This window comes from Uloborus diversus, chromosome 9 (assembly GCF_026930045.1).
Source record: "Uloborus diversus isolate 005 chromosome 9, Udiv.v.3.1, whole genome shotgun sequence".
Taxonomy (NCBI): Eukaryota; Metazoa; Arthropoda; class Arachnida; order Araneae; family Uloboridae; genus Uloborus; species Uloborus diversus.
This window is the reverse complement of record NC_072739.1, coordinates 156069652-156097174: the sequence shown is the minus strand read 5'-3', so window position 1 is coordinate 156097174 and position 27523 is coordinate 156069652. Positions and strand designations below refer to the sequence as shown.

Below are 27523 nucleotides of genomic sequence, written 5' to 3'. Positions count from 1 at the left end.
TTATATCTTAGCTTCAAAATCTCGCTTAGCTCCGACGAAAGGTGCGACCATTCCTAGATTAGAACTTTTAGCGGCTCTGATTGGAGCGCGATTAACAAAACACATCATTGATTCATTGGGTTGCACAAGTATTAAAGTGAATTACTGGAGTGATTCGACAACGGTACTCACGTGGATAAGCAAAGAGGAAAATTGGTCCATCTTTGTCAAAAATAGAATTGATGAAATTAGAAAATTAACTTCCACGACATGTTGGGGATATGTACCAAGCGAAGACAATCCTGCGATTTACCTTCAAGAGGTTGCAATGCGAGTTCCTTTTTAAAAGGCAGATGGTGGGAGGGGCCACATTGGATGAAAGATCCGATTGAAAATTGGCCATGTTCCCTTGTAAATTTTCTGCTTATTGACGAAGAGCAAGTTATTAAAGAGAAGAAAAAATGTCCAGTTTTGTTAACTACCGCAAAAATAATGAACAAATCAGATTGGATGCATCGCTACTTTTCAGACTATAAACAGATAGTTCGTTTAGTGGCATGGATTCTTCGCTTCAAACATAATTGTTCAGTTAAACAAAATTTAAGATTGTGTGGAGAGTTGAATTCTCACGAATTTATCGAAGCTGAAACGAGAATTGTAAAAGTAGTACAAGAAGAATCATTTTGTGAAGAAGATAGAAAGATACGCAATCTCGAAACATTTAAAGATAGTAAAGGTGTCATACGTGTTAGAACAAGGATTTTGTACCGAGATGACACAGACGATTTTCTTATGCCAGTACTACTTCCATCAGAACACGAAGTCACAAAAAGACTTATTTTGTATGAACACAAAAGCAACTGTCATGCTGGTACACAGGTTCTTTTGAATATATTGAGAGAGAAATATTGGGTCCTAAATGGTAGGAAAACTATTAGGAAAATTTTATCGAAATGCGTTACTTGTTTAAGACACAAGGCAAAGTGTCTTCAGTCAGACCCGACACCTCTTCCAGCCGATAGAACAAAAGATGCAGCCGTTTTTCAGATCACGGGAATAGACATGGCAGGTCCAGTTTTTATAAAAGAAAAGCAGAAAATCTGGATAATAATATTTACATGCGCAGTCTATAGAGCGGTGCATTTAGAATTGGTGAATTTTGCATCTACTGAGAGTTTTCTGATGGCCTTTAAGAGATTTATGTCTCGACGTGGTAGAGTGTCTGTGGTATATTGCGACAACGGCCCAAATTTCGTCGGTGCGGCTAATGCACTAAAGCTTATTGATTGGAACCAAGTCCTAAAGTCTGGAGCCGTGCAGACTATTGTATGGAAGTTTAATCCCCCTGCTGCCCCATGGTGGGGCGGTTGGTGGGAGAGGCTCATTAGAATTGTTAAAGATCTTTTAAAGAGAGTCTTAGGAAAAGCATATTTGACATATGAAGAAATGTCAACAATATTAACCGACTGTGAAAGGATCGTTAACGCGCGACCAATGACTTATGTTTCTGAAGGTGATAGTTTAAGACCTCTATCCCCAGCAATGTTTTTGCATGACATTAAAGAGACTAGTTTACCAGATATAGAAGTTTTAGACCAGAAATCACTGAGTAGAAGAGTGAAGTACAGACAAAGAATTTTAAATGATCTAAAGAAAAGATTCAGATCAGAATATCTCGGACAGCTTGTACAGAAACCTAAAATCAAAAATCTACGTTCCCTTCGAATCGGGGAAATAGTACTGATCGGAAGCGATAATGCTAAACGTGTTGATTGGCCTTTAGGAAAAATTACCGAAATTATCCCTGGCAAAGACAACAAATCTCGACTTGTAAGGGTGAAAACCGAACGTTCAACATTTCTTAGACCCATTCAACGAATATTTCCGTTGGAAATACCGTCAATAGATGACTTGCCTGTTGACGAGATTGCTGCTGCAGATAAACCATCACGATCAGCAGGAATCAAAAGTTCAACCTTAGTTCCTGAGAGGGAAGTCAAGGACTGTGAATCGAAGACTTACGCTACAAGAAGTGGTAGAGTTGTTCGAAAACTTCAAAAATTGGACTTATAGACATACATTAAGAACTTTAAAGTTAATAACAATTTAATGGTTTTATATGTTGAGTTGCTCCTAACTCAAGGTGGGAGAATGTTACGTCACGCATGAAATGTCTATTTCATTTATTTTCTTTATTTTTCTATTTTTAGTGTTTTACGTTTGGCAACGTTGGTTGTGAGAGTAATTCAAAAAAAATATGGTCGAGTTCGCTTGAAATGCAAAGTTTTAATGGTGGAAATAAATGTCTCGTTGAAAAGTAGCTTAATATTACTGATTATTTTTGACTGATCAATCATTACAACGCCTGTATTATTTATTAGGGTGATGGTATCATCAGTTTAGAAAGCGTTTTCACGTAACACTTGGATAAATATATACAAAAACCATAGTTTAAAAGAAGCAGAGGAGTAAATGCGAGTAGAAAAAAAAATTTGGCTATTTCTTATCTCTCGGACAGGCGCTTGTATTTATGACAAGTGGCACCCACACGGCTTTGCCCGTAGTAGAAAATTAAAAGGTATTTTGGTTCCCCTGTATATTTACAAATAATGCATGATGAATTTCTCGCCAATTGGCTTGCCCACGTTACGGTTCCACATTATGATAACTTGGTAGTTTAGTCGTCCATCTTGTGGTAATTTTGCTCGAGAAAATGTTCTTAAAATTGGAATAGAAAAAGAACAAAATCGAATTTTTGAAAAATCGCTTAAAGGTGCACACCTCCATGCTACAAACTGATTCTTTGCCAAATTTCATGAAAATCAGTTGAACTGTCTAGGTGCTATGCGCGTCACAGAGATCCTGACAGAGAGAGAGAGAGAGAGAGATCCGGAGAGAGAGACTTTCAGGTTTATTATTAGTAAAAAAGGTAAAAAAAAAAAAGATAAAGTCAAAAAAAAAGCGAAAATGGGAAGAAACAAAAAGTTGGGGAATTTTATAAGAAAATTTGGCTATTTGGGGAAAAAAAAATTTCAAGAGACAAAAATATCAGAGAAAGTCGATTCATTTTATAAAAATATTAGTGGAAAAATAATTTTTGTATTTGGGGAATTTTGATAGAAAACATCGCTTTTTTGGGAAAAGTTGGGAGGGAATTGGGGAAATCTGGATTTGACCATCTGGCAACATTGGTCATAAGAAGTGTGGGGGTTAGGAAACGGCGGCCCTGATGCTGATTTTTTCTTCCTTTTTTTGTGTTCGACGATATTATGGGGTTTTAACATGACTGATAAAATGACCTCCAAAAAATGTGGAATATGTCCTCCAAAACCTGTCCAAATGGCCACAATAGACTTCCCTCTTCCAATTCAAAATTCGATTGTCGTGAAATAACATGAGACAAGTATATTTAGTTGGAATTTTTAGTTTTTATTTTCGTGGAATAAATCAACTCATCCGGTAAAAAATCATTTTTCTATCGATCATTATTGTACAACTTAGAAAAGTGAGGGGGCAAGTCCCTTCACCGTTGGAAATGAGCGGGTGGTTGCAGCCCCCTCCCCCCGCACGAACCGCCCATGGGCGCAATTTGTAGCTTAGGCGGAAAAGGAAAATGCACCAAAATTTTTCATTTCTAAAAAAGAACCAGACGTCTTTCGATTGTCAGAAGTGGAACGGAATCGCAGGGAACGGGGGAGCTCTTCTTGGAAATTTTTCGAAATTGAAGTTTAAAAGAGCAGTTTTGGTACGGAGATGAGGTTTTTTTTTGGAGGGGAGGGGGAGAGGGACGTTGGAGGTCAGATAAACCACCCACGGTCCCCGGAAGAATCTTCAAAGCTGACGTCTAAAATCGTAAATTTGGACAATTTTGCATAAAATGAAGGGAAAGGGGGAAGAGGTGAAGGTTTCCTGCCTACCGAATTATTTTTTAAACTCAAGATAAGTTTAGATTAATTTTGGTAACGATAGGGAATTGGGGACTACTCTCAGAAGTTTTTTCTGAAATTTGAGTCCCAATTAAGCAATGTTTGATGAAAATGAAGAAAAAAAAGCTTTCCTTTCTTCTCCATTTTCATCAAGGAGACCTTTTTCACCATCCTTTTGGTGATCTCCTGTTTAAAACTTTCAAAATCAAGGGCTTTAAGGCGCAATTTTGTTAGGGGATTCAGTGATTCATCGAACAAGTTCCCGTTTCCAAAAAAATGGGGGGGGGGGGGGTATAACCCCTTGGTGATTGTTCAGCATTGCATTAATCGTCCCCCCCCCATAACGAAGAGCCAACGACGCCCATGGTACTGAGGAATTATTTAATAAGCATCTATGCATCCATCATTAGTAAATTGCGAAGGTAGCATTAAACGTAACAAAAAACGGACATGTGCATTTAACTATAAATTACTAGGTGAAAATTTCTGCTATTTACTGCGTTACAAGCAAATAATTAAAAAAATGAGAATGCGAGGTAAATTTTCTTGTGTTTTTCACTTTTTTATTAGATTTTTTTTTAACTCTTAATTTCTTCAAGTTAAAATTATTTGCTATTTCTTGCAATAGAATATGTTATACTAACATCACATAAAAAAAAGAAAAAAAAAATTAATTCTTACGTTATAAAATATTGTTGCGGATCCGGTGCGACTTCCTACTTTCTTGAAATGACGACACAGTTCTTGAGAAAACACAGGAGATTTATTTACACTATGTACAGGAAAGATCGTTAACAACTGCTAAATTAATCATCAGTAATTAAGCAAATATCGATCAACACCATAAACTCAACGGTTACACACGTATTTACATCCAAATACGCAAAAACACAGCGAAATGCCTGGCAATAAACAAAGCTGATACACTCTCAGTACACCTTCTCAATCGAGACTGACTTTTTATCATGCTGCACGGCATAGACATCGAAAGAGACCTCTAATAGACATGGGCGGTTCCCATGTCTATGAGACCTTTCAAATATTCCACAAGATTCCGGACGTTTCTTCTCTTTTCTTTTTATTCATTCACAAACCTTATCAACGAAAAATAGGGGGAACGTATACTTCAGCCGAATGTACGGGGGCTGTTTATTCATTACAAGAAACTATTTACAGGTTACCTTACTACAATAATTCTAGATGAAAGATAATTTAATAAACTCCAAATTTAGCTAGATTATGACAAATTAATCACAAAAATAATTACTATTTACAGAATTTGTAACAATATGATATGCTTTCGAGAATACACAGGATGATTACAAAATTGCTCCTAGAATGGAAGTTATACAAATTTGAAAAAAAAAAAAAAAAGAATTGTTATTATTGTTATATTAATTTTGGAAGATTGATTTAAATCATTACTGGATTTTTAACCAAATTATTCTAAGAGTTTTTACAAAAAATTGTCTTTCGACTTTGGAACATCAGATGACTGAGGAGCAAACAATTTGCAAACTGAGTCTATAAGAAACCTATAAAGTTTTGTTTCCAAAAATTGGCTAGCTTTATGCATACATATTGCTGAAAATGTATTTAATTTGATGCTGCTGTATTATCGTAAACGGGACGAAGATTACCTTAATGATCAAAATTTGACGTTTGACTACAAATTATGAAATTTTAGAGTCTGACACTTGCTTACTGCTAATAAAGACAGTAAAGTTACCAGGTTATAATCAAATATTGTCACGATAATTCGTAACAGAGCATATTGTCATTTTCCCTGTAGTTGTTTACAATTGTTTTTTTAATTTGAAAAAGACTGATTTGTATAGAAGTTGTTTTTTATCAGCAGAATAAACAGAACTCGTGTTTGGTAGTGAGATAGGTATATGCAATATGACTCCTCTTGATCTTTTAAATGAAGCATCCAATTGAAAACATATGAGGAAAATTGCCATTAATGTTCAAATCATTCATGACCTTATAAAAAAACATTTATAAAAAGCAACATTTTTTCCAAAATCATTATACATTCCATTACTCGCCAGGTAAAAGATAGATCTCTCAGGTATTCGTTCGTTTGGCTTGACAAAATTAAACCCCTAGTGCAGTTTTGCATCGCAGAGAGCTCAAGTGTCTCCATCTGGTGGAAACTCGGCGTCCAAATTTCCTGTGCCCGTCACCATCCGCGCTGTATGGTAGCACATAAAGATGCCATATCGGTGGTCCGAAAAGACTAAAGCCTCCAACGAAGCCCCATTACAAAGAAAAAAAATACCATTAAGGATCCTAAGATAGCTTATTTTACCAGCTTATTTTACCAATTCGTTGCAGAAAAAAAAAATAAGAATAATAATAATAGTAATAAAAAAAAAAAAACGGCAATACTCCTTTTTTTTAAAAATGATTGCAGCAAAGGAAATCTCCGTCCCTCAAAGCGCTAATAGCTCGTTCAAGCTTTTAAATGATGGTTATAAATGATAATTACAAAACGGATAAAATTAGAAATTTCATTCAATTTCGTATTATATCAAGAGAATGTGTTATAAACGTAAGTAAATAAAAAACTAGTTGAAGTTTTTAAAAGGAAACCTTGCTAATATTTCGTCGAGAGGGTGGTTGAATTTTGCCAGAAATCTTGTTCAAATCGAACAAGGTGGTGGAATATTACGTTACATAGCATTCATACAGTTATACATTCGACTCGATAGATATAGATTTCTTTATTTTTTCAAATAAAATGACTTTGTACATATTTTGTTGAAATATATTACAAAGTTTTAATATTTTATTAAATTATCACCTGCATTTTCCAAATAATCTCTAGAACAGTTTTCGTTTTCCCGATTTTCTTTTATTGTGGACTTTTTATTAATAGGAATTATATCACTCATTTTCAAAGATCAGAACAGAGGAAGCTTATGCAGGAGCGGATTCAAAGGGGGGGGGGGGCAATGGGGGCAACTGCCCCTCCCTGGGAAAATCAAGGGCGCCAGTAGGAAGGGGGCGCCGAAGGCGTCCCCGGACGAATATTTAAATACCAAAAAGAAAGAACGAAAGATAGTTGGAAATTTTATTTGTCTCATTCACCAGTTCTCATTCTGTGTGAAGTGGGGCGCTTCCGTGCCTCTCTAGGGGAAGGGGGACAATATCCGCCAGTTAAAAAGTTTCCCTCCAAATTTAGGGGGAAAGTTTTGAAATTGGGTACAGAAAGAAGACATTCAGAAAAGTTATTTGGTTCATTCACCAGTTCTCAATCTGTGGGGAGCGGGGCGCGTTCCCCTAGGGGGTGCAATATCTGTAACTAATGAGTTTTCCTTTGAAATTTAGAGAGGAAGTTTTGGAATCAAGTACAAAAGAAAGAGAGATACTTGGAAAATTTATGCGTCTCATTCATCGGTTCTCAACCTGCGGGAAGCGAGCCGCTTCCGCGCCCCTCTAGGGGGCGCACTATTCGCAACTTATAAATTTTGGCTCTACATTTAGGGGGAAAGTTTTGGAATTTGGTACAAAAGAAAGAAAGACATTTGGAAAATTTATTTGGTTCTTTCACCGGTTCTCAGCGCCCCCTGGGTGGCGCAATATCTGCAACTTATGAGTTTCCCTATACATCTACTTTTCTCCGCACACACCCCACCTCTTAGCCGTAGGCCTTAGGTTCCACCGCGCGGGGGGCCCGCTGGCTGGGTGTGGCGGTCGATAGTCGTATCATGCTACGGACGCGCTTGATGCTTATTGCGCCGGGGAAGGTCCCCGTGCTGGGCGTCAACCCAGCTGGGAGTTTACTCCTTAATGTGTGGATCTTGCTCACCGTGAGATACGGTATATCTCCCTATACATCTACTGGGAAAGTTTCGGAATTGGGTACGAAAGAGAGACATTTGGAAAATTTATTTGGTTCATTTACCGATTCTCAATGTGTGGAGCGCCCGCACCCCCTAGAGGCGCAATATCTGCATTTTATGAGTGTCCCTCTAAATTTAGGGAAGTTTTGGAACTGGGTGCAAACGAAAGACATTTTAATTTTTTTTTTTTTTACTTCATTAACCGTTCCTCAACTATTGCGGAGAGGGACGCGTCTGCTTAGGGGCGCAATATCATGAGAATTACCCGTTCTCAACAGCGGATACAGAATTTTTTCAAGTGAGGAGCGATTGATTTTAATCATTCAACCTTTACTACGTATCCTGGTTACACATGTTAATAACACAGGTTTAGGTATTCAATTCTGAAACATTTCCGCTTGAGAACTCTGACCCCCCATCCCCTTTCCCGATTATTATCGAAGATCATCTAAAATTGCGTTTTTTAACATTCAGTAAAAAAAAAAAAACTGCGAGGAAGCCTTTATCCTCCCAACACCATCCAAGAGAGTCAAAAATTCCATTATTGACTTCAATTTCTAAAAATTTCCAGGAGAGACTTCAGAATTTCATTTCTTTGTTTACCGTTAAAGCTGGCTTGCGATCGTGTTTTTCATTTATGATTTTAGTTTTCAAAAATGTCCGACGAAAGGGGCGAACCTCTCCCCTCTCTGCCGAAGATCGTCAAAAATTGCGTTTTCGAAACTTCAATTTCGAAAAATGTTCGGGAGTAAGTTCCAAATCCAAACCCTTCCACTAACGCCTAACGTCATCAAAGAGATACTACAATTACATCTTTAGAATTTTATTTTCTACAAAATTTCCAATGGAGAGCCTCAGCCTCCTAACCTCTCTTTGCGAAGCATCATCGAAGATCGTCTGAAATTGCGTTCATAAAACTTTTTCAAAAAAATACACATAAACCTTCATTCTTTCCTTCAACATTACAAAAGATAGTTTACAATTGCGTTTTTATGACTTAAGTTTTCAAAAATATCTAGAAGTAGGGGTTTGGAGGTGAAATCACCCCTCAGAGCCATTGGTTTTAACATAAATGCCAATTCTAGTACAGAGTTTATGCACATGAAAGGGCTGTTTTGAGCAAAAAAAAAAACACCTTTTAAAGGTATTTTGATCAAAAAATCCACTTCATCAAAAAACTTCCTCCCGAGGGTATTTTTGATTAAAAAAAAAAGTCCCTCCAGGAAATATTTTTCATCGAAAAACCTCCTCCAGAAGGTATTTCTGGCTGCGCTAGTGCAGTCTTTACATTCTTCTTATGTGGTGCAACCAGAGGAGGGGTCCACATACCCGTACATACCCCAGAATGCCGAGTTGATTTATTTTTTCCTTAAGAAGTATTCTTTCTTACCGAAGGAAGAACGGAACATGTCTTAGGGAAAGAAAAGTTATTTTATCAAGGAAAAGAAATGTTAGGAAAAAACCTTAATTATTTAAAAAAGAAATCTTTAAATTAAAAACTTTTAACAGTTGCAGATTCTTGGTCAGCTAATTTGTTTCATCTCCCTTCTGAAAATAAGAATGTTGTGCGTGAAGCTACCCCCCCCCCCCATCGAAAATTATTACAGATAGTCTCAAATTTTGTTTCCTGGTCTTTAATTTTGTAGAGATTATTCAGGAAGAAGAGCCTCCGAACACCCCGCTATCTAACAACACCGAAGATCGTCCAAGTAGCGATTTTGAATCTTCAATTTCGAAAAATTACCAGGCCCTTAACCTTATCAAATATAGTCTACAACCGCATTTTTAAGAGTTCAATTTTGAAAAATTCCTGGGGAGTGACCTTTGAAATCCGTCCCTCTAATATCAATAAAGAATAACAAAAATTGTGTTTTATAAGCTACAATTTTGCTAGTTTTAAGGGGATGAACCTCTAAATTTTTCTCTCTAACATCATTGAAGAAAGTCTAAAAACCTTTGTTTTAAGGACATCAATTTCGAAAAACATCCAGATAAGAGTCCCCCCTGGAACTCCCCTCTCCTTAATACCTTCAGATTGTCAAAAATTTCGTTTTTGGAGCTTCAATTTTGAAACATTGGCTGGAAGTGATCAATCAACTCAAAAAATCGGGGTATTCTAGTAGTTCAATAATTCTTGGCATTCTAGGAGTTTTTTACCGTTTGATGCTAGCCTATTTGCATCGGTAACATTCCTTAAAGCATAGTTCTTTCTTTAACATTCACAAGTGCAGTCTATAATCACGTTTTTCCTATTCCTATTCAGAGTCACGACTACAATAGTATTTACGTCGAGGACTGCATACTAAGTGCCTTGTCTCCATTATTTTTATATACCGATAGATGGCAGCACCATCACCGGATCGAACAGTTATTGAGAATTTAGAACTAGTCCAGGAGCTAATAGCTACCTGGTGCTAGCACCCCCAGAGGTATCGTTTTATTTGGAGGACATTGAGACCACGAGCATATTTAACGTCGCCCAGTCCCCTTTAATGACGACGGTGGGTCTTCGACCATCGAGGTTCGAACTCAGGACCCTCGGACCCCGAATCCGACACTCTACCGATCGGGCTACCACGGCCCCTATCACGTTTTTAAGCCATAAATTTCAAAAAAAAAAAAAAAAATCTGGGGAGGGCTCCGAACATTTACTTCCTTTAACATTACCAAAGATCATCTCCTAGTTTTGACTTCCCAACGGTCCTGTTAGTTTTTTTATGTGTGTTATATATTACATATATACTATCTGTCTTAGGGGAATTTTTTAAGTGCCCCCCCCCCCCTTTTAAACGAAAAAGAAAAAACTATTTTCAAGTTGTGCACTTGCTCTTCTTGGAACTTCAGATGGAATGCAATCGCGTTTTTCAGACTACAATTTTGAATTATGTTTGAAGAATCCCCATCCTCCTTCCGCTAATTTCCTCGAAGATCGACTGAAATTGCTTTTATGGCAGGTGGACAATCCCTCAAATTATCACCCCCATCGCCTCTCCCTTGCATCCGTGCTTGCATTTTTGCATTTTGTTATTTAAGGCTGTACTAAAACAATTGTTTCCACTGAAAACGTTATGCGTATCAATTACTTTTATTGCAATAACAAATCACAATACCTTGTCCTTGTTCTAAGGTTTTTTTTTTTCTGCTGGGGCGAGTGAGGAGGGGGGGGGGGCACCACAGATTAATATCCTAGGTGTCACCCGTTCTGGGAACTCCACTATAAAATCCCGTTATGTCCTACATTAGTTTATTTAAATTATTTTTCGCTTCCAGTAACAATGCATTTTTACGAAATATTTTTTTCCCTAGAATAGTTGAATGTTCAAAAGTAAAGATGATGTGGGTAACAAACAAAAATGTGATTTTTCCTCTTTATGAATTTATTTGGTGAGGGGAGGGGGGCGCCAGGTGTGTAGGGGCGCCGAAATTGGAACAAAAAAAGTGCCCCCTCCTGAGCCGAATCCTGGATCCGCGCCTGAGCTTATGTGATGGAATTTTTCTATCTATGTTTGGAAACTTAATATGGGATAGCTTTTAGTTTAATGTTAATTTTATAAACTGACAATAATTTCTTTGCCACTTAATATAAAATTTTTGTTAACTAATTTTAACTAATTGCTCTATCAATTTCAATTATTTAATTAATTTTACTTAATTATCATATTTTAATAATTAGTTTTAATTGGATTTATTTTTGTAACGTAAATATGATGAGCTACTAATTTTGCTTTTGCGTGCCTCCTCTTTTGAAGTTCGTGCAACCCTGGACTCCCCTTAACAAAGTTCTAGCTACGTGCCTGACAGCTGATCTGTTTTGATATTTTCATGGATTTCCTATGCATGATAAACAAAACAAGCTGCAAAAATTGAATTAGAAAGAATACACGCATTACATAAAAAAGGCAGTAAGGCAAAAATTGTTGAGAAATCTGGTAAAAACAACCAGGATTTAAAAAAAAAGGAACAATTTAGTTTTTTTTACCGTCTTTCGTTAATAGATGGCACCACCTCAGAGATGTGGATCTCTGAGGGTCTATGTAACAAAAAAAATACAAACTAAAATGCTAAACGCAAGATTTTGTTGTTATCATAAGAGAAAAGATTTCTTTGTGAAGGGAGTTGTAGTTTTCGTCAGGATCTTCAAAAATAATTTTTGAAATTCTTCCATACTATACGACAAACCAGTTATTTATTTAGAACGGTAAGCGCCCATTTGATTTTAAATTGAATTCTTTTTAAATTTTCATCATACTGTATAAGATTTGTAAATTTGTTCGTTACTCTTCCACTTTGCAGGTGGTTCTACAATAATCAATCTTCTTAAACTCAATTAAAATCTGCAAACAGTGGTGGATTAACTGTAGGAACAGCTTACCGGGGGTGGATAGCATTGATCTTCATTGGGGACTAATAAATTGACTAGAACCAGCGTAGCTGGGGCCAAAGCCTGTTACTGGTAGTCACATTTGTATTTGTGAGCAGGGTTATCATTTAGGGGTATCGGGGAGGGGACTTGTTTTGAAGAGTTAATTAACTTATGTACTGGGCATAGCTTTTGGAAAAATAAACATTGTATGTCTTTTGCCCCCCAATCCCTGGAAAATGGGGTGGGCTTCTGTGTTGAAAACTTACCAGTGTGCCAGGGTCCTCTGAGAGATTTATCGGAGGCTGAGGCGGGACGCACCTTGAAACTGCTGCTACCCATTTTCTTTCTCGTTTTTTCCCCCCAGTTTTAATAGCAATAAAAAAAAAAAAAAAAAAAGAAAGAAATCATGTAGTGAAATTGCCTTTAGAAGTTGCGAGCTAGTGCAAAGTGCTTCGGATTACTCCCACTAGAAAGTTCTGGCACTGAGCTTGCAATATAATATAGCTTTAGCTTCAGACCTGGGATCTGCGTACCCAGACCCCGCAGTGTGTGTGGGGGGGGGGGCATCTCAAAGCGACCCAACGGCTGAAGAAATTGAAAAAAAAGAAAAAAAATTAATTTGAATTTTGACATCTTGAATTCAAATTATGTTTTTCGCAATCACGAGTGTGTGTATGTAGGCGTGTGTGTTTGTGTGTGGGGGGTACGAAACAGGGAACCCCGCTCTGCTATGCCATCTAGGGCTTCCAGAGAACGGACCTTTCGGCCGGGGCCCCCTTACCCGTAAGGGAACGAGATCTAAACCACTTACGACTCTAGACACCGTGGACCCAGGTACGGACCTGACTCCGGTGGTGCCCATTGCCTACTCACTGTCCCACTCGATAGCCGTTGGGCAGATACAAATCTGCTCACACGCAAGTAAAGAGTGGTCGTTTTACATACGTGGATGCTACACCATCGTAAAACCCTCCCCATTTACCCGGGCTTGGGACCGGCATAGGGACGGGCCTGGCCCCTAAAGACCAGACCCCACCTACGGCTGGGTTTGTGTGTGGGGGGTATGTGTGTTTGTGTGTATGGGGTATGTGTGTGTAGGCATGTGTGTTTGTGTCTATGGGGGGGGGGGTATGTGTATATGTGTGTAGGCATATGTGTTTGTGTCTGTATGCAGGCATGAATGTGTGGGTAGTTGTGTGTATGTGTGTGTGTATTTTTTTGTGTGTGTATGTGTGGGTGTATGTATGTATGTGTGTGTATATGTGTTTGTATGTGTGTGTAGGTGTATGTGTGTGTAGGTGTATGTGTGCATGTGTGTGTGTGTGTGCGTGTGTAGTTGTGTATGTATGTGCGTGTGTGTAGGATATGGATGCAATCTGGAGACGGCTTTCCCTAGAGGTGCAGCATAGTGAGGAGCCCATCGACCGTGATGGTGCGGAGGGTGGTGGTGGGAAAAATCAAAGGAACGTCAAAAACAGTCAAATGAGAACAATAAGCAATCGTGATTGCTCAAAAAAAAAACTAGCACTAAATGCAAATTAACTTTGAAAATGTACACTGCTGAGCTCTGGAGAAGGGCCCTTTACAGATTTTGTTGCAGGGGGCCCAAAATTTATAGATCCAGACCTGTAACTTTAACACTTCATTAACACGTATAAAATCAAGCAAACACCTCTAAAACCCTTATTTTAACACTAAATAAAATCAAAGTGGGGTAGTGTAAAAACACGGAAAATACTTCTGTTAGAAGGTGAATTCTGGCTGCGCAAGTAATGAAATCTATTTTCAATGATAATGCATAGATTTTTGTTTGTATGTCGTATCATTCGAATATTAATGCGACAAATACCCATGCAATATGCATATTATTTGGATGTTTGCTATATTAAACTATCTAAATGAACAGTAGAAAGTAATTTAAATTAAAAACAAAGGACATAAATGAAAGGTGTTATGTGCTTACAACAGCGTAGTTTCATTATTTTTTGTTAAAATTTACATTGGATATGTATCATAGGCTGTGATGTTCCCATTAATTTTTCTGAGGGTATCTTCTTCTTCTTCTTCCCTATTTTGAGGTATATGCTTCACTCTAACACAGTGGCTCTTAGGGTATATTCCCAGTAATCCATTACTCACAGTTTGTGTATGTGATCATATACATAGTATGTCATTATATGAAAATTTATGAAGCTTGAGGGTATATGCTATATGTGTAAAATATGTTTGAGAGTACACGGCATATATGGAGTGTTATACCAATAGGAACACCACTGATCGTAGGGGAAAATGCAAAATGAAAGGCCTGTCGACAATGCTTGATTTTAGCAACTTTAGAATCTTTTCTTTTCAATCGGTTTTGAAATTCGCCAAAAACTTGAGGGATCCTCTCCCCCCCCCCATTTTGTTTTAGTGTTTCAATGCAACTTTATCACAAAAATCACTCTCTTCGAAACGAGTACTTTAAAAAATGCTTTCTTGAGAATAAATGTTAAAAAGCTATTGTTGAAAGATTTGATTTCCTACAAGATAAATTCTCTTTATGTGACCCTTTTTTTTATGTTCTTATTTGAATCGATTATTTCAGAAAGGGCAATGGGTTTATATAGGACTTATGCCCTTTCTGAAATAATCGTTCCATTTGAGGCATTGACATTGAAAAGGGTGATAGTCAAAAATAATAAACCGGTGTCGTCTTGCTTACTTCTTCTAAATTACAGATTTATCCTAGTCTTGAAATTTCTGAAAATAGCACGTTGTGATATCAATGCCAATTTACAAATAATTCATAATTTTTAAACAGGTAGTATAAATTAATAATTACTGAGTCTTGGAAATATATTAAGTAATATTTTCACATTGTGAAGTAAAATATAAAAAAAGCAACAATTTTAATTTTTTTACAAGCCTATCCATACAGTCATTCCAGCCGAGGACTGCAGTTTCGAGGACTGCAGTTTCATGCTTATTAGCACTCATCAGCCCGACTTAGGAAGTGACTGAGCTGGAGGTGGAAAACCTCTTAAGGAAGCCAAGAGTGCCAAACAAACTGGTAGCTAATATGGAATTAGCACTGACCAGACGAGTGACCGAAATAATGGTTTGGTTCAACTCGAAGATTGAAGGCAAGGCATGGTATTTTCAGTTAAGTTACCGCCCTATAGCCAGGGCTAAGGCAGAAATACATGAAATACACAGTCAGTCATTCCAGCCGAGTCATTCAGCTCAGTCATTCCAGCCGAGGACTGCAGTTTCATGCTTATTAGCACTCATCAACCCGGCTTAGGAAGTGACTGAGCTTTGTAGGCTACGACTGTACGTATGGAAGATTCACTCATACTTATTGCGTTGCTACCGTCAACGTTGTTTGATAGAAACAATGTAACTACTACTTCTTGACACGAATCTAAATACGAAAAAAATTCTTTTTTCCTTAAGGTTTTTTCCCCCCTGGTTTTCCCCAAGAAAAAAAAAAATTCTCCAAAGAATTACCCTCAAAACCCATTTCCCCAAAATTTTCCCAGAGAGCACCAGATTTTCCCAAAACGGGGAAATTTCCCCCAATCTGGCAACACTGGGCAGGTATCATATTTCATTTGCGTCCAGAAAAAAAAAACATATCAGAGTTAGCTGTTTTTTCCTTGTTGTAAAAAGAATGAATAGCATAAAATATAATAAAAGAATCTCACTATGTACGGCATGTTTTATTTTTCATTAGTATCGCATCATATCCAAAAAAAAAAAAAAAAAGGCCAAAAAACAATCAATTCAAATTTTAACTTTTTAATAAATATTTCTTTACACAAAAAGGTTTTAAAAAATAATTTAATAATTGTGAACTTAGTAACGATTTCTGTAAGATTAGTCATTTTATTATTTTGAAAAACGAAATGGAATTTTACGTAGGAAGAGGGGGAAGGGGTTTGAAAAATCTTTCGTACCCTTACATGGGGGTAGGGGGGGGGGTCAAAAATTGCCAAAATCATCCTTACGTAATTAATGAATGGCCCCAAACCTTTTGTATAAATTCACAATGCTAAGTTGAAACAACGAAAAGGGGGAAAAAAAAAAGTAAATTTATATTAGGACTAAAAAGTTCAAAGTAGGTCAATGCCCTATACCGTTTCAACATACATTGATATTCGCGAGTCTGACGTAAACGGGAAATACTTTTTTTCAGCTCAAATAATAATAAAAAAAATAAGGAAATTTTAACTTTTACAAAATTAAATGATTAGTTGCACAGTTACTATAAATTAGAAATAAGTGCAGAAAATTACTCAATTAGAAACTTACTACTTCCTGAAGAAAAAATAAATAAAACAAAACAATAACGAAGTTTTCTCCAACAACTAGTACGATTCAAAAGTTCGGGAACAAGTTGTATAAAACCTTACCCTAAATAGTTCCCTGAATAGTAGTCGCGGCTTCGCTGGACATTCGCGTGTGACTTTTTCCAATTCACAGCAGCAGGGCCTGATTACCGCACAGGCCAACTAGGCCTAAGCCTGGAGCCCCATTTTCCTAAGGGGCCCCAAATTACGTAAAGAATTATGCATACATTACAACTATAATGAAAAAGTAATGACTTGTTAATAGAAGAAAAAAAAGCTTCCTTAATGGAAAACTTTTATTCATTCTGCCAGTTGTGAATTTACCTTGTGAAAATTATGAGGTGCTTCGGGATAAATAAACTCGCTTTATAAATGATTTACATAGTTCTGTGATAGACAAAGCCCAAAAAAGGCATTCTGACAAGCCTCAAACTTGTAAATCAGCCACTGAATTACGCTATAAAGTCTTAAGGGGGCCTCCAAATTATTGTGGGCCTAGGGCCTCATTTTTAGTTAGTCGGGCCCTGCACAGCAGTTATGAACTTATGCAGGGACGCCGCTTTCTTTCGTCATATGAAATTAAAGCTGCATCGCAGGAGGCCTTACAGGAGGTTGCGAAAAGAAGTGCTTTCAAAAGTTATACGAACGTTGGCGGAAGGGCAGAGTCGCTTAAGGTGACTATTTAGAAGGTGGATGTGCTTTGATGATAAGAACTATTCAGGGTAAGGTCCTTAGGGGACAACTTGTCCCCGAACTTTTGGATCTAAGAATGTTTCTTAAAATGCCACGTGCAGAAATTTCACTTATTTACTTTCGCGATTTTTCAACTTTTGGTTCTGTTCTTATCAAAACCTCGCGAAATTTTCAGCTCACAGAATCACCAATATTCGCGAAAACTTCGGCTCCTAAAAATAATGCTTTTATAGTACATAGAGATAGTTTAGTGTTTTATTTTATTTTTATGGTTAGATAAAAGCATTATAGGTTTAACAACTTAATTTTTATAGGTTTGAAACTACGTTCATTTGACTTCGAGAAGACTTGGTCCGCCTGTGGGTATTTTATGTGCTGGAGTTATGAACAAGCAGTTAGAGCAAGTTTCACGTGTCACCACAGAATGTTCTTCTTTTGTTTGGAAAATCGAGAACTTTCCGTCTTTGCAGGCGAAGACAGGTGACTTTGTTAGAAGTTCTGTTTTTAAATGTTCAAACTCCCACTGGTGCGTCAAATTGTTTCCCAATGGAAAGTACTTTAAAAATCAAGTAGAAATTTATTTCGAACATGTTGGAATTACCCCCTTACAAAGTTTACCCAATGGAGTGGGGTACAAAATTGGACTGAGGAATCGCTCTGGCGAAAATTGTTTCGAGCTGCTTCCCGTAACAGTTACACCGAGCGCTTCAAGTAAAAATGAATTTGAATCGTCAACAAATGTCAGCTTAGAGAGTGTTCAAACAGCAGTTACCACTGATGCATCAAGTACACATGCATCATTGACAAGTACAACATCAAGTAGCTCTTCTTTCAGTTTTGGTGCTCTTTGCACAGCTTCTTCACCTCTATCTACCGTTTCTTTTCCTGAAACTACTACAGCACCAAGTTCTCTTGCAAAAAATAACTGCACATCTACAACTGCCAGCACAGCAAGTGCATCAGGATTTTGGTTGAATGCTGTTTCTCTTTCGCCTGGCAAGTCGATTTCAAAGGCTGACTCATGTTCTGGTAATGTGATCAAGTCCAAGTCTTCAGGTGTTGAATCAATAAGCAGAAATACTTCAAGGTCCGATAAACCTGAACGGGAGAAGAGTATTCAACCGCAACCCCTGGTTCTCCAAAATATTTCAACCAAAGAGCCTAACTTTTCTTTCTTGAATGAAAAAGAAAAATCTCCTGATTCTGCATGGACCTCAAAAAGTGCCTGCTTTTTGGAAGCAAATAAAGGAATGGTTCTACCAAGGGAACGTCTGTTCAAAATGGCGGATGATCTGTTGCCAAATGATGTGTTGACTGTTGTATGTGAGATGGAAGTTACCGTAGTTGTGAAGGTTTCTGAATCAACTTGTAAGTATTCTTTTCTGAGAATATCTTTGAATTACAATAAGTTTTACTCATTTGTTGTTTTAACTCTATTTTATTGAAATTATTAGAAAAAGTTAATTATATTGTTAAAATAAATGAAACGCATCATTAGAGTCCGACAAAAGTTGTAAAATTTTAAGAGGCTGAAAAAATTTGTAATCGCCAGACAAATCATTTTTCTCAGTTTTCATACATTATTTTTTGTCTTTCTGTAAGAATTCACTCGTCAAGGTATTTTTATTTTTTTTTGTCAGATGGGTGAAAGGACTGGGCTTCCGCTCTGAATTTTCTCCTGCTCCAGGGCTTTTTCTGTTTTTTAATAATATTTTAGGGGGGGGGAGGTCCTGTCTCGTTAACAGATCTGAAAATTAAAACTCTTAGTTTGTAGCCAGTAGCCGATTGACGCTTTGAATTTAGTAGCCACTTTATTATTATTACCGTATTACTCCGCATTAGGCCGCATGCCGCAAAATTCGGGGCCACCCGGCCACCAGATTATCAAAAACACTTGCCTGGTCCTTTCCGGCATGCCGGGAAAATCGAGATTAAGAAGAAAAAAATAACACTATAAAAATATATATGTTCACTGTTCAGCTTAAAAATATATATCACTTCTGTACATATCTTATTAGTCCACTATACATATCCTATCCGACCACCTTGATGAAGAAAAAAGATAACAACGCATGGTCAAGCCATTTCGATTCTTTTCTTCATTTCAACTCGCCGATCTTAATTTTTTTTTTCTTTTTACTTCCTTTTACAAAAAAGGAAGTATTGTATTCGCGAAAAAAATTTCACTTAAAAATCGGCCTTAATTTTCATTTTTCTCACCCCCCCCCCCCCAATGAATGTTAAGTTTATTTTTCAACCCGACCACACGTGGATATATGCCTAGGAACGTACAGACACCCGAAATATCCATTTTGAAGATCCCCGAATTAATAGACACGTTTAGTGGTGACGTCAGGGGTTGCCAGAAACTCGGGGAAGTTTCCAATCATGCCGTTGCTATGCCCGTTGCTAAGGAAGAAACAACATAGGATCTCCGTACGAATAGGGTTAGAGCGATGTTTAATTGATGGTTTCTTGCCAATTAAATGCTTTAAATAATTTTTTTAGTGGTTTCAAGTCACATATAAGCCACCTGTAGACATCATTTGACGAGTATCGATAGTTTTTACATGTGAATCGGGTTAAAATTCGACAAAACATAGACTTATGTGGAATACAAGTGTGTTTTCTAGAGTTATACTCTTCTTATTGTTATTTCTTTTTCTTTGGTGGGAGGAGAACAGCTCCGCCATTAGAGAGGGTCTAGAAAGACATTCCCCCTTCCCCGCTTTCGGAAAATTGCTCTATTTCTATAAATTTGGCCGTATTTTTTTTTTCTTTCGATGCAATATATGCATTGACTGTATATGATTTGCAACTCCCCCTCCTCCTTTGTTGAAAAATTTGAAATGACGGGACGAGGGAGATATAATTTTTTTTAATCTTGTTTAAAGCTTAGTAAGAATTTCAATATAATTATTTTCTTCGGGCGGGATTTTTTAAAAAAATTGTATAAGTTATTTTTTGTTTGTGAAAGGAGAATTTTTACTTTACTCGATTGTGATGCTTGCTTGCATTGAAATTATTTTTTTTTCGGGTAGGAGGGGGATGTTAGGTTACATTTTCCTTATCCTAATGCATGTTTGATCAAGATATTTTAATTTAAAAGTTTTTCTTTAACCCACACATAATTTAAGCTAAACTCCAATTGAGCTCTATTCCGAATAGGAATAAAAACTAGCTTGAAGAAATTATTATAGTTCCCATTGAAACTAGAAAAAAAACTAATATGTATATCCTCGCCCCCCAAAGAGCAATTACTTAAAATTACGAACAGCAAGAAGAAATATCCCCTCCTCCCGAAGAAAAAAAGAATTTAATTGAGCTATGCATTGCAAATAGTTGAACAAACTGAAATTTTTAATATATATTTATGTATATTGATATTAAAATATGTATAACAAGATAACAAGTAGAGTAAATTAAAAATCTTCCGCCTCGGAATACAAAAAAAAAAAAAAATTAAAATACTCGTGACAATTCGAATTCTGACTTTCACCCAAAGAGCCCGAAGGAATGAAGTTTTATTAAAATATGCATTAATTACTGGAACAAATGGAAAAAAATCCTCCCCCCCCCCCGTCTAGGTATCTGACTAGGCTGACATGGCCTCTCGTCTTCTAAAAGAAAAGAATGCATACAATTCAATTAAAGCTACTCCTGTTACTCGAAAAAAAAGAAAGAAAGAAAGAAATTTCACCCTAAACTTTAAAAGAAAAATCTCTCCCCCCCCCCCACAGCATGATATTTCAAATTTTCTAGAAGGGTACATGCAAAAGGCAAATAGTTAATGTATGTTGCGCCGAAAAACAGCAAAAATTACGCCAAATTTATAAAAATATAGTTATTTTCCAAAAGCATGAGAGGGGCAATGCCTCTCCTGATTCTCTCAAATGGCAGACCTGCCCCCGTCCCCCCAAAGAAAAAAAAAACAATAAGAAGAGTGCATAACTCTAGAAAAAACACTTGTATTCCACATAAGTTTATGTTTTGCCGAATTTTAACCCGTTTCACATGTAAAAACTATCGATACTAGTCAAATGATGTCTATGGGTGGCTTATATGTAACTTGAAACCACGAAAAAAATTATTTAAAGCATTTAATTGGCAAGAAACCATCAATTAAACATCGCTCTAACCCTATTCGTACGGAGATCCTATGTTGTTTCTTCCTTAGCAACGCGCATAGCAACGGCATGATTGGAAACTTCCCCGTGTTTCTGGCAACCCCTGACGTCACACTAAACGTGTCTATTACAACGAGTTTTCTCGTAACGCCTGTATGTACGTATGTATGTGCGTATGTGTGTATGATGTGTGTATGTATGCCGCATAACTCAAGAACGGAATGTGCTAGAAAGTTGAAATTTGGTACTTAAGACTCCTAGTGGGGTCTAGTTGTGCATTTTTGAGGGGAAATCATTGTTAATTGCAATGTTAACTCAAGTGGTGTTATAATTTGTCGGACACTTGGCGAGATATCGCCAGGTTTTTGGTCGCCAAGTTTTGTCGCCAACTTGGCGATTTTTTTTTAAAATCTGCTTTTAATTTGGCCACTGTTGGTGATATTTAGAGAGTAAACTATTGAATCACATTAAAACTGCCAATAATGAGAAAATGACATTAAATTGGAGTAAAAGGAAGTCATGTGATGCACACATTAGCTCGTTTGAAAAAGGTTACTTTCGGGATTTATTTGTTTTTTTCCTTACAGTAATTTGCTTTCTGATTGGAACTGAACGGGAAAATTTGCTTTTGTTTTGTTGCAAAATAAGCCTATCAAAATGTTAAATTTAACACTCAGTAGTAATTATTTCCTGTGTATCACTAGTCATTGTTGCATTACTTGTTTTTTAATCATAATAGTAGCTCAACTCGTTACATTGCGCTTGAATTTAATTTTTTCGTAAGTTACTTTCCAACCACGGATTGCATGGAATTTTCAAACGTCCACATAAGACGAATCTATGTGAATAATGGGGAAAAGTAGAAATTTGATGCGCATATTCCGCTCATTTGAATGAGACTCTGCTTCTACAAAAGCTGACATTGGTAAAAAATAATAGATTCGTCCATTTCCGGCTGTAAAACGGATGTTTGTCTCTCCATACAATCCGTGGTCAGACAGTATGTCTTTTACAAAGCATCCATCAGCAATTTTATTTTTACAAAACGCTAATTTATATTCTAGTGAGAAATGTATGTTTTTCTGGAAAAAATGCATCTCCCAAGTCATGGATTTGAAAATTGTGAATGTAGTAGATACCCTGTATATATTTATTGGAGTATCATTGCATTATTTTGACACAAATGCTATTTTACAAACTAGTTTCTGCATCTTGCTACTATTTTGGAAAATATTTTGAACTTTCAGGCTGCTAAAGTAGGTAACTATTTTTAGTAACGGAACTCAGTGGCAGCCTTGTGAACGTAAAAAAATTAGGTAACTGACTTCACATTGAACAAAAATACTCATTCGAAAAGGAAATTGTTCATGCGTTAACTTTCAACTATAAAATAAAATAATTGTTACAGGTAAATATTTAACAGGTGCTTTTATTGAAAATATATGCCATCTCTTGGTAAAACTGCAAACCTTTTTCATACCTTGGTCTTTACATAAAAAATCTTATTTTACTTTTACTGTACACTTTTTCCGATATCCCTTTTCTTTTTCATTTGAAATGAAATTTCGTTTAAATCAAAATGGTAGACATTTTCTATAGACCGCAATGGGGTCGTTTCCAAAATTTTAAAAGTATTTTTTCTGAAAGAGCATGCTTAAAAGCATAGGATCTGGCCATTTTTAAGATAATTTCTTTAAGTTTAATATTAAAAAAAAAAAAAATACTTAAATTGGTGCTCTTTCGTCGTTTAACGCTTCTGCCGATGACACAGGGTTCGTACGTTCCTTCAAAACTCCTCCAATACTCCTTCATTCAGGAAATTTTTATAAAGGGCTTCAAACTCCTTCATTTTGATTTTAATTCCTTCAAAACTCCTTCTTTTTAGTTCAAGACTACATAATTTTTCTCTATGACAGTGACTTAAAATACTTCAATCGACAACTTAACATCGTCACTAGGGCAAAGGTATATTTACGATTTTGATGTAGTAATTTCGTACATTTATTTTTTTCATAAAGATGTGATTTACAAATTGAGCATAGGAGTCATAAAAGTTGAAGGTGAAAATATTATTAGATGACTAAGACATTTCATAAGTGAAGTAAAACATGCTTAAATGGTGCTTAGCTATTTTTTTTCAAGTTTTATATCTATTGCTTTTCCCTCCACCACACTTTCAGCAGCAAAAGTCAGTTTGTTTAATTATTATTTAAATATTTAAAAATACATTAGTAGATGTACTATATTAAGCAATTGTGTTAAAGAAAACAATTGTTTAGTAAATCGCAGTTCTGACAATGTAAAAAGGGTCATCCATGTTTGATGTCACAACTTGAGGGGGAGCCGGGTTCATGAAATTGTGACAAGGGTAAGAGAAAGAGTGATAAAAAGTGACATCAAGTCACAATATATATATGATATAATATATATATTGTGACATATATATATATATATATATATAAATATTATATGTGTATAATATTTATATATATGTCACAATATATATAAATAATATATATATTGTGACATATATACACAACATGTGTATATAATACATATATATTGTATATATATAAAAGTGACATCAAGTCATAACATAGTGTTGTAACAACTGTGAGTTGTTACAACACTATGTTATGACATGTGACGAGGAGTAGTAAGGTGAAGTGTGACATTTTGTGACAAAGGGGAAGGGGGTCAAATACGAGGAATAAAAGTGCAACACCCTTTAAGGACAGCCCATTAGTACTCCTTCAAAATCTCATTTTACTCCTCCAAAAATCCTTCATTTTATTTCTGAAATTGAGTACGAACCCTGTGACTTCACAAATAATGAAATGCCATTCAGTGTTGCCAAAATATTTAATTCGCGTCTTTACTCACGTGTATTGGCAACGATATGGTTGATAGCAAGCGTAGAGCGCAATTGTAATTCGCTCCTTGATTATCATAACGTGGAAATGCGGTAGTATGATGCGCCATAGTGCATTTGTGACGTCATAAAGACCACGCCTTGTTTTCGAACATTTTAAAAAAATAATTAAAAAATAACTGTTGGTAAAATGAAACTATTTTCCGAGTCCATGTTATTATTATTATTATTATTATTATTATTATTTTTTTTTTTTTTTGCTTATTCTATCAATTTTAGTACTAAGTCAAAAAGTACTACTTTTGACTGAAGGAAACAACAGCGTTGTCTCCGCTCCGCTGTTACTTTAAAAAACAATAATTAAGTCTACATAATGTTTTGAGATTCCACATGAACTCTACAAGTCTTCGCTTAAGACTGAAAATATCTAAGTTTCCCGAAGTAAAATTGTTGTGTGGTTGCAAATTATTTAGAAGTAATTGGGTTGGAATTATGGAAAACGTCAAAGCTATTAAGTATGAAGAATTCTGACCTTCTTGCTGATTTGCAAGAAAGTTTTAATTGAAGGTAATATTTCCTAATACACACGTGAAAATAATCCGTCTTTGTTTTTCAGTGGTTAACGAGAGTACTTCTTCCAATAATGGAACCAAGTTGTTGATTGAAAATCTCCAAAATGCGTTTGAAAATCCCAGATTTTCCGACGTGACATTGAAAGTGGGCGATGTCCAGTTTCCTGCTCACAAGATCATCCTGGCGAACCGTTCCAAAGTATTCGACGCGATGTTCGACAGTGAAATGAAAGAAAGTCAGGAAAATGTCGTGAATCTGGTGGAGATGAAGCCTTCTGTTGCCAAGGCCATGCTGAGTTACATCTACAGCGGAAGCATCCAGGAACTCTCCGTGGATAGAGCGACAGACCTGTATGTGGCGGCCGACAGATATGACATGCCAGAGCTGAAGCAATGGTGCAAGGATTTTATTCTGAAGCACATTTCTCCGGATTTCGCTTGTGATGTGGCTATACTGGCGAATTTGCACGACGATGAAGAACTGGCCAAAGCGTCGAAGCACACAATCAAGAATAACTTGAAGGCAGTTCTGAGCTCTGAGAAATGGCTTTCTCTTTCCAAGGAAAGCCCTGCTGTGTACTTGGAGCTGTTACAAGTGGCTTTGTTGGATGATAGCGACTGATTTCACAAAAAAGAGTGAAAGCAGATGAAGACAACTAGATTTTTGAAAGACTTATTTGTGTAAAAAATTAAGTCACTTTCACTTTTGGCGAAAATTTAGAAGTAATCAAAAGAAGAATAAAATGATACAGACATATTATGAATCACAAAAGAAATGCCACAATTTTCCTATTTTTTTTAAAAAAAAGCTTTGTATGAATGTTCTTCATCTTGTATAGTATTGACACGTATTAAAATGCATTTTGTTTTCTGCAAATGTTTTTCGTGTTAGTTTTAATTACCTCTTGAAGAACAGTGAAAATTTCTGTAGTTGTTTCAAAGTACTACAGTCGGACCCCGATTCAACGAATGCATCGGGACCAAAGCTTTTATACGTAAATTCGGGGTTACTCGTAATATCGGGGTGCGATATTTTTTTTTTTTTTTAATTGCACTTTTATTATGTAAAAGCTTTATCAAGCAACTGCATAAAAATATCCGTAATTAGAAAGTGCAAACTTTTTAATTAGCATTCCGCGAGTTAATACTCATTCGTTGATAAGTTGATTTGAAATTTTGTTATACTGAGTAATATATTTTGACAATTTCTTTGATACTTGACACGAAATCGTTCTCTTTTGACTTTATGGAGAGAAGAAAATTGTCATTTACAGTCTGCTGCATGAGATATGTTTTTACAGCTTCTATTTCATGTAAGCATTAGAAAAAGTAAGTTTTAATGGGAGTTTTATTGTCGTTTTCTGCAACAAAATGGCTTCATTGGTTGCCCACTCGCCGTCAAACATTGCTGATTCGTAGAAAAGTCATTCTGCTTCGCACAAGATGGATATATCATTTGGAAAACATTCCAATATTTCTTAACTGAAATTAAAAAAAAAAAAAAACTCTAATTTGAATTCCGAAACTTTGAATTCAAATTATGTTTTTCGCAATCACGAGTTGCGACAAGACTCTACTGGTTAGAGTTATTGTTTCTAGAAATGGCTCCCCCGCCCAAGCATGTCCCTCCTCCTGGGTGCGTACGTGTATATAGTTGTGTGTGTGTAGGTTTACGTGTGTGCACGTAGGCGTGTGTATGTGTGTAAAGGCGTGCGCGCGTAGGCGACTGTGTATGAGCATGCGTGTGTAGGACATGGACGCCACCGCCCAGCAAAAATGGATTCCGGGGGACAGTGCTCAGGACCAGCCGTGCCGCCGCCGGTGGACAGTAGTGATGCAGGCCTGGTCCAAGCTGAGAAAGGAACCGGAACATCAAGGACTGTCAAGTGAGAACAATAAGCAATCGTGATTGCTCAATAAAAATTAATTTGAATTTTGACATCTTGAATTCAAATTATGTTTTTCGTAATCACAAGTGTGTGTATGTAGGCGTGAGTGTTTGTGTGTGGGGGTATGTGTGTTTGTGTGTAGGGTTATGTATATGCGTGTGTAGGCATGTGTGTTTGTCTGTGTGCTGGCATAAGTGTGTGGGTAGTTGTGTATATGAATGTGTGTGTGTTTGTGTGTGGGGGGTATGTGTATGTGTGTAGGCATATGTATTTGTGTCAGTGTGCAGGCATGAATGTGTGGGTAGTTGTGTGTATATGTGTGTGTGCGTGCGTGCGTGTGTGTAGGATATGAATGCAATCTGGAGACGGCTTTCGCTAGAGGAGCAGCATCGTGAGGAGCCGGTCGACGGTGATGGTGCGGAGGGTGGCGGTGGGAAAATAAAAAGATAGGACATCAAAACAGTCAAATGAGAACAATAAGCAATCGTGATTGCTCAAACATAATAAAAATAATAATAAATTAATTTGAAGTTTGACATCTTGAATTCAAATTATGTTTTTCGCAACTACGAGCGTGTGTGTGTGTGTGTGTATAGGCTTGTGTGTATGTATGTGTGTTGGTATGTGTGTGTGTGTGTTTGTGTGGGCATGAATGTGTGCATATGTGTGTGTAGACGAGTGTATATGTATGTGTGTGTTTGGGGGGGGGGTATGTTTGTGTGCATATGTGTGTAGGCTTGAGTGTATGTATGTGTAGGCGTGTGTTTGTGTGTGTGAGTATGTGTGTAGGCGTGTGTGTGCAAGCATGAGTGTGTGCATATGTGTGTGTAGACAAGTGTATATGTATGTGTGTAATTGTGGGGGTATGTTTGTGTGCATATGTGTGTGTAGGCGTGTGTGTGCAAGCATGAGTGTGT

At 36.7% G+C, this 27523-nt stretch overlaps 1 protein-coding gene across 1 annotated transcript; it reads left to right on the top strand.

Annotated features, from left to right (window-relative positions):
- Positions 1-18132: 18132 nt before the first annotated feature.
- On the top strand, positions 18133-25573 carry LOC129229900 (speckle-type POZ protein-like). Its single transcript, XM_054864280.1, has 2 exons — positions 18133-18514; positions 24762-25573. The coding sequence occupies exons 1-2, from the start codon at positions 18397-18399 to the stop codon at positions 25337-25339; spliced, it is 696 nt and encodes a 231-aa protein (XP_054720255.1). The 5' UTR covers positions 18133-18396; the 3' UTR covers positions 25340-25573.
- Positions 25574-27523: the final 1950 nt, after the last annotated feature.